The 12,111-nt window shown below is 42.0% G+C and overlaps 1 protein-coding gene across 1 annotated transcript in view; it reads right to left on the reverse strand.

The window, feature by feature from the left end:
• The window catches only part of ITGA1 (integrin subunit alpha 1), an 85,346-nt gene that overhangs the window by 26,488 nt on the left and 46,747 nt on the right, over positions 1-12,111 (reverse strand). The window contains exons 9-14 of the mRNA XM_069963048.1: positions 11,300-11,465; positions 6,866-6,939; positions 6,076-6,220; positions 3,912-4,054; positions 2,705-2,848; positions 913-1,143 (exon numbers count right to left, since the gene is read on the reverse strand). Coding sequence (XP_069819149.1) covers positions 913-1,143; positions 2,705-2,848; positions 3,912-4,054; positions 6,076-6,220; positions 6,866-6,939; positions 11,300-11,465 — 903 coding nt within the window. The remainder of the gene's footprint in view (positions 1-912; positions 1,144-2,704; positions 2,849-3,911; positions 4,055-6,075; positions 6,221-6,865; positions 6,940-11,299; positions 11,466-12,111) is intronic.

Below are 12,111 nucleotides of genomic sequence, written 5' to 3' on the forward strand. Positions count from 1 at the left end.
GAAAAATATTACATTTTATTCAAGGTCAAAGAATTATCCCAAGTACCTTAAAATATACACACAAGACAGGGTGGAGGGGCACTCCAAAAAGATCAACAAAAAGTACAAAAATCACACAATGTCAGATAAATTTAATGGTCCATTGGAGTAAAGTGCCTGTATCAAATATGCAATTTGCATATTTGATTTCCCAGGGGGCAATGTCCTAGAATACACTGATGGCGAGAAACATGGTGTCTCTGCAGTGTTTTGGTTGATCTCCCTGTCAACCAGCGTCCTTTTGCATGCACTTACTAGGCATTGCTCCCGCTAGCCAGATTCCTACTCAACACTGATGAAGGGCAAAAACACCGAAACAGATGTCTGTAGATGGATACCTTGCTTGGGTGGTTTCCTTGACTGGAGACATTCCTTGGCTTGGTTGTTCCCTCCCAGAGGAAGGTCTGGCTAGCTGACTGACGTCGAGACACGTGATGGTGTCTCTGCAGTGTTATGGTTGATCTCCCTGAGGTCAACCAGCGTCCTTTGCTTGTACATGGGACTAGACAATCCATAATCTACATATGCTGTAAACAAGGGACCAGGATGCAAAAATTGAATAAAAAGTGCAAATCTAATTTTGGTCCCAACCCCTGACTCCAAAGTGCAAAATGCATTAACCAAATGGCCATCAGCCATGTTGTAAATAGTGAATAGGCGGCCCCAAGTTCTGTATGATAAGGAGTAGCAGCCTAAGCATCACCTGAGCCTAATAATGGTTATAAGACCTATATGGAACTTCATAGTTTCATAATGATAGGCTATGACACTACTAATACATGTTAGTGCACCCCATTGCAAAGGTGTATATAATGATAACAGGTTTTCTGTATACAATTAGCAGTGAACTTAATGTTTTCATTATACCCATACCTGCGCATACTCTTTCCTTATAGATTTACCACTTCCGTGATAAATATACACAGCCCCTCTGTGATCTCCTTCTAATGGAGCTCCTATAGCCACATCATTGAATCCATCAAGGTTGAGATCCTTCACTGAAGCTATCGCTGTCCCGAAGCGAGCTCCACACGGCTCATTCTTAGCGTCATCTTTACAGGTTTGGTTCAGAGGTTCCAAAGTCATTTCAAGGTTGAATGTTTTCTGTGATGACAAAATATTTTTACTGTATATATTGTAAGTTATCCTTGTAGTAGGAAAGAAGGTAGACATAAGCATTTCTGTATATATAGGCACATGTGTACATATACACATACAGAATAACAATATTTAGAGGGGTTGTCTGTCTAGGACCACTTTTTGTGGAATGCCCGGGGGGAAGGGGGGAGTAAAAAAAATAACCTACACTTACCTTCCTGACTACACTTACCTTCCCGACTCCTGCACTGCCAACTGTACTCCGCTTCTCCGGTCCCCGATGTGTGGACACTCCCGGATTCTGAGATGTAATGTAGCAGACCTGTGGACACAGCTACAGCCGCTGAATGGTTGAGCAGGCCTGCTACATTACATCTCAGAACCCGGAAGGAACTGCATATCAAGGACTGGAGCAGTGAAGTACAGGTGGCAGCGTGGGAGCCAGGGAGGTAAGTGTATGTTATTTTTCTCATTGACCCCCTTCCTGGGAATTCCACAGAAAAGGGTCCTGGCCAGAAAACTCCTTTAACCATCTACGTCCATTTAAAGTATGGATAATAAGGAACCTCCTTTGAATATTTTAACAAGAAAATTTAAATTTGAGTAGAAGTTTTTCTTAAAGGGCTGTCTAGTTAAAAAAAAATAATCAAGGACAAATTTAAAATACACTATTATTAAATAGAAGTTTAGAGAATAATATTCCATTGTTTTGCAAGAATGTATCACAGTCCAATATGACCCCCTTCTCAGTACATAAACATCTTTCCTGCAATTGCTATAACCCATTTTAAGGCCATGTTCCCACGTAGTAAGAGACCGGCCGCTCCGTGACCCAGCCGGGTCACAGAACGGCCGGTGTAAGAAAAGATCATCTGATCTTTACTGCAGCTGAATTTGGATGTGGGGGCATCCGAGCGCCCCTGCATCCGAATTCCCCACTGCTCACAATGTAGTGTGCGGCCATAGACAAATGCTCCATTGTGTGAACTGACAGGTTTTTCTGTAGCCTCTATTCAATAAATAGCGGCCGCAGAAAACTGACATGTCAGTTTCTTGTGGCGCCACTGTGGATCCCGACCGGAGTGTACACTATGGGGGACATTTATCAATGTTAAAATGCGTATTTTTCGGCGGAAAGGGACCAGATGCGAATAAATATATTCGCAAATGGGCGTTTTGCAAATAAAATATTCGCATTGGGGGGAGGGCGGACTTAGAGTCCACGCTATTCATCATTATTTTCGCTAAAAAATAGTCAGGAAACCTACTCCAGTTCTGAGCTGCCGTAGGCTTCCTGGCGCACGCACTGGTGCGCACGGGATTTATGTAGAGGCAGTGCGCCTCTACATAAATCTTCGTACTGCCGGAGCTGCGGGACATTTTTAAGTCCGGTGCAGACAACGCCGGACTTAATAAATGTCCCCCTATGTGTAAACACTCCAGCCGGGATTCCCTCAGCGGCAGCACTACGTAAGTACTTACATAGTGTGAACATAGCCTTATACTGTTAATACTTTCAATAATGTTACTGTTAATAATGCACTATAATGGAAATGCAATGTATTACCTTTTCGATCCTATAGACGTAGACTTTTCCTTGTTCTTGCTTTTCACTTCCCATATACATTGGTGCACCAACCAGCAAGATATCAGTGACAGAATCACCATCAACATCCACTGTGGTGAGTACACTACCAAAGTAAGACCCAATCTGAAACAGATGTTCGAAATTTTATAGTTTAGATAAAGTCAGACATGTGGCGTAAAGCTCCCATGCTCCAAAGTGTAATCTGAAAAAAGACCTCACCACCACCCACCTTGTGCAATTTCTAATACTGGTGTGTTTTTATGTGCAAGTGGGATCTTTGCAGGGCTGTATGTGCCACAAGACACCCAAGGACCTAAGCCTAGGATGACAGTGTTTCCCCTTACTCTCAACACTTTCATTATAAAAAAACTTTTGACAGGTCATCAGGCATGTTAAAATTTATTGATCACAGCAGGTCTCACTACTGAGACCTGCTGTGATATGAAAACACAGCCGAGGTGAGTTTACTCCACTCTCTGGCTGCCGGCTAATTCTGACACTTTCAATCCATTTTAGTCTATGAGGCTCAAGTTTCAGACTCAGACAGTGGCCGGGAGTGAAGTGCACTGTCATTATGCTCTCTCTTTTTTGCATATCACAGAGGGTCTCAGCAGTGAGACCTGCTGTGATCAATAACTTTAGACATGCCTGATGACATACCAAAAGTTTTTATTTTTTATTTTTATAATAACAGGTACTTTTTAAAGAGGTTCTCTAGGAAGGGGGGCTTTTTCACCTATGGCCGGGGAGGAGGTGGATGAGGGCAACAACATCCCCTTATATCTCCGGTTCCAGCACCGGGTCCTGGATGGCACCGCTCTGGTCCGCGCTGCCTGGTCTCTGACGTGGGATCCCGCCTCTGCCACGGACTGGCTGAGTGGACTTGAATTGTCAGGTCTCAAGCCCACGTCAGAGACCAGGAAGCTGCGGGGCAGCGCGGGCTGGAGCGGCGCGATCCGGGACCCGACGCTGGAACCAGGGAGGTAAGGGGACGTCATTGCCCTCATCCACCTCCTCCCCGGCCATAGCTTGACCCTGCCCATAGAGAACAGAGGAACACTTAGCTGTGCCAAACGTTCCCGTGTATGTGGAGGGCGGGAGAGATAACTAACGGTCGAAAGTAAGAGTAAATGATTTCTATACAATACAAATATGACTCATGGTGAAATCCATAGACTCAGGTTACCTGCTCTCCTTTAAATGCCTGGAGTATATTAATTTTGTGTCCATTCATTTGGTAAATGATAACTTGGCCGGTATGGTTGTGGCGTGGTTGTCCTGCAATATAGATTTGTTCTCCATGTGTGGAGGCAGAGCTTACAGTATATCCTAATAAAAAATAATCACAATCAGACCCTGAAAATACAAGTGATCTTCTATATAATGTATATCATTTCAATATGAATCTGAAAATAAGCAAAACAATGGAGTATGCACCCTTTAAAGGGATTATGCAGCGAAAAACTTTTTCTTTCAAATCAACTGGTTTTAGAAAGTCAAATACAGATTTGTAATTCACTTCTATTTGAAAATCTCAAGTCTTCCCACATTTATCAGCTGCTGTATGTCCTGCAGGAAGTGGTACATTCTTTCCAGTCTGACTCAGTGCTCTCTGCTGCCACCTCTGTCCATGTCAGGAACGGTCCAGAGCAGTAGCAAATCCCCATAGAAAACCTCTCCTGCTCTGGACAGAGGTGGCAGCAGAGAGCACTGTGTCAGACTGCAAAGAATGCACCACTTTCTGCAGGACATCCAGTAGCTGATAAGTATGGGAAGAGTTTTAAATAGAAGTAAAGTGCAAATCTATATAACTTTCTAATACCAGTTGATTTGAAAGAAAAAGATTTTTGTTAGATAACCCCCTCAACCATATACAGTAGGTCCCATATGGTGTCCGGAACGCTTGTCTTACAGTGTTACAGACACAATGGTGTTTTGTGACTCTAATAAAGGCCGTTAGGTAACGCCCCGCATTGACCAACAATGTAGAGTACATCCTGTCACTGTCTGATAATGTATTTGTTGTTTTTATTAGGAAATGAAGAGCCCAGCTCCTGCATTGATTCCGATGAGCAGACAAAACAACAATGATTTTCCGAAAGAAAACATCCCTCGCGCTTCCTGCACAGCAAAAGGTTTTGTGACATTCAAGGGCCAAAAAATATGCATGGCTGTAACTGTGCTTATACATCTTTCTTCTAAAAATAGTCCCACACCTGTCTTGTGTTAGAACTCGGCTTCATACATGTTAATGGAACTGAGCTGCAATACCATGCTTAAAAAGTGGACAAGGGTGGCGCTGTGTCTGGAAGAAAGCAGCTAATTTTAGATACCCTTTAAATTGTAGACAAAATGCCACTGGAATCTGTCAAATAACTGCCGAGTTGCCATGATGGTTATTGACTGTGGCATCTAGGAGGTTAAACTGACACATAAGAAGTGCTGTGAACACCAGTGATCCAATTCATCTGCATATTGGGGGGTTGGACAAGAGGTTGGTCTTATTGTATTACCAGGATGATAGCTTTAGAGGCTGCATTGTTATAGTTGTTCCGTAGTCCTGAATCATATAGAAGGCCTACTGGACCCTTTGATTTGGACTCCAGCCTAGCAAAACACAATAGGTGGGGGTGGTGGGGGTTCGGGTCCTGTTGATTTTACATTGGATACAGAGGATTTAAGAGGGCCCTGGCACTTTTAAAAACTTTTGATTTGTCAAAGAGACATGTCAAAAGTTTTGACTGGTCGGACATCAAATGTTCATATCCCAATCGATCCCTATAAGGGTATGTGCATACTATGGAATTCTCGCAGATTACGCCACTGGTCCTTGCGCGCTCCCACTTTACTCCCAAAGACTCTATTCTATGCTTTTGCAGATTCCGCCGTCTGCCTGAAAAATTGACATGTCCGAGCATAGAATGGAGTCTATGGGACGGGCGGAAAGCCAAGCAGGAGCGCGAGGGTATATATGTGTGTATGTGTGTGTGTGTGTGTGTGTGGGGGGGGGGGTGTTGATGAGCGGTGGAATCCGTGGCAAGTTATCCGCGAGTATTCCATAACATACCCTAACACACCAGAAGAAGTGCATTCTCCTAGCTCTTTGCCATAAAATGGACTTCCAACCTGCCACCCTAAGGCTATGGGACAGTTGGTCACTCACACACACAGAGAATGTTGGGGAGAAGCACTCAGTCGCACACTTCTCTCCTTGCTCTTTCTAGTGATCAGTTGGGATCTCAACATGTCAAGTTTTTTTTTTTTTTTTTAATTGCTAAGAACACTTTAAGTAATATTTGAGTGTATTAGTATTATTCCTTTGCATATAATGAAATGAGAATTTTACTAACCAATGTAAGCAGCTAGAGGCTCATTCTTTTCTTGGGCCATTGTATCAAATGAATTATTTCCTGGGGTGACAATAGCGTCCGATTTAATCATAACAACTGTTCCGTTCCAGTCATAAGCTCCAACTGCACCGAGCATCACCCAGTCCTATACACCGTAAAAGAAGAACAACAACAAAATAATAATAATATAATGATGTTATATATGTATTTATTGCTGTAGAATAGTAATACATGTCATATTGTAAATGAGTAGTTCTTGCAATATGAAGCATTTAAAAGAAACATATTACAGTGTGGTGTCAGAGAACGTTTCAGTATAGCTTTTATTTTTATTATTCTGTTTTATTCCCCTGATGATTATCTATCCTGTATAAGAAATGTGTTGGGTTTGACAGCATCATATAAACAAGGGCATATTGGAGAGAGTGGTTAAGGAAATGGCTAGGGATTTATGGTTCAGTCCATATCGGCCTGATTAATGTCCATATGGATGCGAGTACATGAACTTGCTTTGCAATAGCAGTGAAAGTGGTTAAAATAATTGAAGGATATTATTATAAAGCTTCCATATATTTTCAATGAAAATTAATAACGGAGGCTGTTCTGTAAAATGGCTTCTGTTGGAGCATGCCCCATGGTACAGTACAGTATTGTCACACACACTTTCTATGGGTACTCTCTTACAGCTCCGTACAACTTGGAAAATGTGTAATACATCCATGTACCAGACCCCTCCTGGAATTGTACCAACATATTTACTTATATATGTATATATAGACTTTTTGGATACCTTGGAATAATGAGCGCTAAATCCAGTTTGGGACATCTCCATTTCGAAGGACACTGCTTGCTGCTCACTTGTAGCTAGCAAAGGAGACAAGAAGGTGATATACAGATAAAAGGTAAAAAAAAAAAACTGTTTATCAATGAGATAGAGATATATAATAATTGCTTTTGTTGCTCTCATACAGATATTGATGAGTTTCATTTTCTACTGTTTGAAGATGAGTTTCTATATCAGATGATCTTATATTCACAAAGAGATTTCCCAATGCCAGGGGAAAGCTTTCAAATATCTACTCTTGTAGAGACAATAAAGTACAAAATCATTTGGTGGTATGTCATGTCAGGGTTAGGTGTCTAGTGCTCTTGAAGCTTAAAAAACATAGACGCTTTCTTTCAGAGACAGCGCCACTCTTGTCTCCAGTTTGTGTAGGGTTTTGCAACTCAGTTCCTTTGAAGTGAATAAGCCTAATTGCGAAACCACATCCAAACTGGAGACAAGACGTGTGCTATTTCTGGAAGAAAGCAGACATGTTTTTCTAATACTGGGCAACCCCTTTAAGCCCTTTTTTGTTTGGGAATCAGTAGCAATCCAAATTTAAGGGTCTCATTTGTGTCATATTTTGATATTGAACACTAGGATATGTATAACCACCTCTTGGAGTTATAATACACTACTGAAAGAGCTGTATTAACTACTATGGTAGCTAGAAACTACCTGTCAGCTAGGCTGTTACAGGATGATCAGAAAGAGTTAAAGAAGGACACTGACAGTGAGCCCTGGACTTGCCCCACTCCACTGTCCCTACCTACTTGCCACAAGACAGCGCTAGGTGACTGCAGGCAACTGGGCAACGTCCCCTATCCTGCACCTAAGGTGTGAAACACCAAATGGAGACATAACAGACAAAACACCAAGGTATGGTCATACAGGCCGGGATCAAACCTAACACACAATGTAGTACAAAGTCAGAATCCAAAGAGTAGTCAGAGGTACAAGAGCCAAGATCAGATAACCAGATATGGAAATACAGAGATAAAGATACAGGGTACACTTAGCATGCTCAAGGGAGTTTAATAGCTAGCAACAACTACTGAACAAAAAAATACTTTATAGGAGACCAGGGACCCTGTCCAGCATGTGATTGGGTCAGGCACATAGAACACAGACTGAAAAAGCAAAAAATGAGTTGAAAGGCAGGATGTCAAGCAACGCAAAATAATGGTTAACTGTTAAATGATCAGAGGGAACTCTGCAGGGAGGAGACGGGTGTGGTGGAAAATGAATTATCAAGGCAAAAGGAATTGAGCTGTGTTCAGACTGGTGCAAATGAAACATACTGTAGAATTCAAATACTAAGTCATAGATTGCAGTCTCGGCCGTATACAATACCTATGCTGGATCAATAGATGCATGTTAAAAACAGAATACACTGCCCGCGTGACTAGTTTTGCCCTAGCACAGGTACAGGATAAATGGCTCATTTGCTGTAATTTGCATTACAACCCAATCTTACTGTGATTTGCATTACATTGTCATTTTTTGTCATTATTTTGTCGCTTGGTATGCCAACATTGAACTGTAAATCGGACAATTAGCAAAATATATGGCGTCAAACAACTTGGTAAACAGAAAAGTAAAAAAGAAAAAAAAGGGCAATTTTTTTTACATTTCTTTCATAAATTTATACAGCTTTGTAAAGAAAAAAACAAACAAACAAACAAACAAAAAAAACATTATATATATATATATATATATATATATATATATATATATATATACATATATATATATATATATAATTTTTTACATGTTTCAATTGAATGGCAGCAGTAAGGGTTCCTCTGCTGCCACTAGTGGCTGTGTCTGGAACTACCGACCTGTTCTATATTGCTGACACTGGTTCATGCAGTGCTAGCCATACGGAGCCTCCCTAATGTCTGCTTTATAATGTAATATATGATAAATAAAGTGAGCCATTAAAATAAGCCCTCATACGTCTCTGAGAAATTAAAAATAATAATTATTAAAGGAGAATAAGTAAAAGATGAAAGGGAAGAAATAAATATTACTTTGGAGGAAAGGGTTAAAGCCAATTTGCTTGTACTAAATCTGACCCATTGCATTGCTGCAGTAACCTATAGCCGATTCTTCTGACAGGCAGTTGATATAATACAATAGGTTTATCAGAAGTTATAGAGCTGCATCAAATAACATTGTACAACATTTATGTCTCTCCATAAAAGAAGATGTAGATGTGCACAGTATAAGAGAGAATACAGTCAGGGGTGTGTATGCATCTGGTACTGAAAGGCTCTGGAGACTGAGCACAGCCTGTATACACTTCCTTTGACATACAGGATCTATGAGCTTCTGCGTTTTCAATAAAAATAAACAAAATCTACTAGCGCCCATGAGAAGAATGAGACCCCACACTTCTCAGAGCTCAGTCCATTCACATGTGGGAAAAAGCTCGACCACAAAGTCCCATAAAAGAAAGAATAATCTGAAACAATATGTTGTCATACCTCAGTAATATGTGATCTGATGCTTGTCATAGAACTGCAGGTAAAACCTACTGAGCTAAATGAAGAATGGTAAAAAAAAGGGGACCTGTCACTTAAGAAAAAACACTGTTATTTGTGTTTTGTAAAGTCATTTACACTAAACTCCCTCCAAAACTACCGGTACTGTTCCTTAGATGAGGTGAAGTCCTTCCTGGATGTCTTTTCCAAAATGCTGCTGGTGCTATCTTTTGGTTGGAAAAAAAACAGTGTCAATGGGATGGGGTCTAGCGCATTCGTGCCCTAGGCCTGCACCACCTCTGTGGTGGTATTCCTGGCCCCCCCACCCCAGATTCTTATACCACCTCCCCCCCCCCCCCCCCCCCCCCCGAGCCAGATCTCTGGTTCCCAAATGCTTATTTATTCAATTTTGCATGCACCGTAGCAATCCTAGAGAGCCCAGGCACAATTAGATGCTAACGTGGAGCAGTAAGCCCGGCCGTGTCACGCGGTCTAGGCCACTGAGGAATGTAAGATGATTTTTCACCCAAAAGACGGCACCAGAAGCATTTTTGGAAAAAAATCCAGAAGGGTCCCCATACACCTTCAATACCAGAACCATCTTTCGGACGTCAGTTATCTCTTCCGTCCGGTGCCCATCCTCCCCACACGGCAGTGCCGACCGTTCCTGTGTTCTCTATGGGGAAGGGAGGGTTAAGTAGCTCCCAGAACAAAGGGGACCACTAGTGATTTTCCATCATACCCAACCCTCATGTTTTGGTGGTTGGTTGGGAGAGCCCCATACTCCTTATACTGACACCTGTACCAGCGGCAAGTACAGCCAACAATAATGTAAGGTGTCTAGGGACTTTTAGATAGGCCCTAAAAGTCTCACAGAAAAGGTAGACATGGAGGCCTTTGTTAGTCATATGAACTTATTAACACCTCGTAATCAGCTTCTCTTTCTGCACTGTAATAAAATACTAATACAGTGGTACCTTGGTTTAAGAGTAACTTGGTTTAAGAGCGTTTTGGTTTAAGAGCTCACAGTTTTTCAAAATTGTGACTTGGTTCAAGAGCATCACCTTGGTTTAAGAACTCCCTGTACTGGGTGGGAGCGCGAGTGGGGGAGGGGCATGGTCTGCATAGCGGGGTCTACAGCCCTGTACTCTGACCCAGGAAGTCTCCCTCACCTTCCAAATCATAGCAGATCCACTTCAGGCTGGGGCTTGCATCAGGGGACAGGACTGTGGAGGTCATCTCTTCATAGCTATAACTCACACTCTACAGAGAGTGCTACTGTCCCCGGACAGAGAGTGCTGCATGTATGTGCCCACATCTGCCCTGCTCATTCCTTCATGCTCCCTGCAGTCTCTGTCCGCCCTTGTGTTTCCCACCCTCTCCATTCCTGTACAGTAACTTATAATATCACATATTCTGCTGTTTCTGAATGTTTGTTACATTAGTTTTACATGTTATTCTGAATAATAAATCATTATTTTTGGGGTGGGGAACCAATTGTCTGCATTTCTATAATTTCTTATGGGAAAATGTGCTTTGGTTTAAGAGTGGATTTGGATTACAAGCGCCATCCCGAAACGAATTATGCTCGTAATCCAAGGCACCACTGTACTACCTTCTCTCCACATACTATTACAGGGCGGTACAGTAAATTAATAGGTTTAGAGGGGAGTTCTACTGGGCCACTGTGCAATTGCTTTGGATGCACATATGGTATGTTTGCCTTTCGGACACACACAGTATGTTATGGTTATCCTTGGGTTCACTAAACTAGAAAGATAATGTGCTAATATATAATGTGCAAACCAGTTACTGTAGGTTGCTGATCTTAAAAACGTAGTGAGCTCCATACAGGAATCCTACTAGATGTCTATATTATAGTTATTATATAACAGTATACATTTTCTAAAATTACCTTCAAGAGCAAATATCCTTTCTCCCAATGATTCTACAATGGTTGATAGGGCCAGTTCTTCTGAGACGTTGAAGAAGTGTTTCTCTTTTGGCTCACTTGCAATGGAAAGGATCTCATTGACCAGCTTTTCTGTGCTTATATTACCTCTGCTGTAGCTTCCAAGAATCTAAAAAAAAAAAAGAAATGAATGTACACAGCAAGTCTCACTATTCCAGGAAGAAAAGGTGTCATTGTTACTCCTAAAAAAACTTTTGAAGTGTCACACAAACATGTAAAAATATAAATTATGTAAGCGGGTCTAAGGGAGGGGAGTCTAAGGGGCATAAGTCACGGCAGGAGAGCTGGAACAACAATGCTCAGTGTATAGACTCCCACAGGAAATTCAGGGCGGGGACAGACATTTATAGGGGAGTGCTTGTGTGTAACAACCAATGAGGGCCTCACTTTAAATTTCCCTGAGCCCACACGTGTGGCCAAGGAGGTGGGGACACATGCGCTGGCAATGAGGAGACAGACAGATAAGGCGCCCCGAGGGGTTGAAGGGGAGGCGGCGCCGAGCCCTAGCACATGGGTTCCGTTGTCCACAGACAGAGGGGAACCGGGAAAGCCGGTGCACTGGCAGCAAGGGGTACGGGGCCGCAGCCATGACAACAAGACTGTTAGACACCCTTGACTGTCAGTGACGCCCCCATGACCTGATACAAGGATTTTTTTTTCAGTAGTAAATGCTAACAAGTACAACTTATCCCATAAAAAATAAAAAACCCTCATATGAATTAATGCGTAATTACTACTTTTTAAGTTGTGAAATA

This window comes from Dendropsophus ebraccatus, chromosome 3 (genome assembly GCF_027789765.1).
Source record: "Dendropsophus ebraccatus isolate aDenEbr1 chromosome 3, aDenEbr1.pat, whole genome shotgun sequence".
Classification (NCBI taxonomy): Eukaryota; Metazoa; Chordata; class Amphibia; order Anura; family Hylidae; genus Dendropsophus; species Dendropsophus ebraccatus.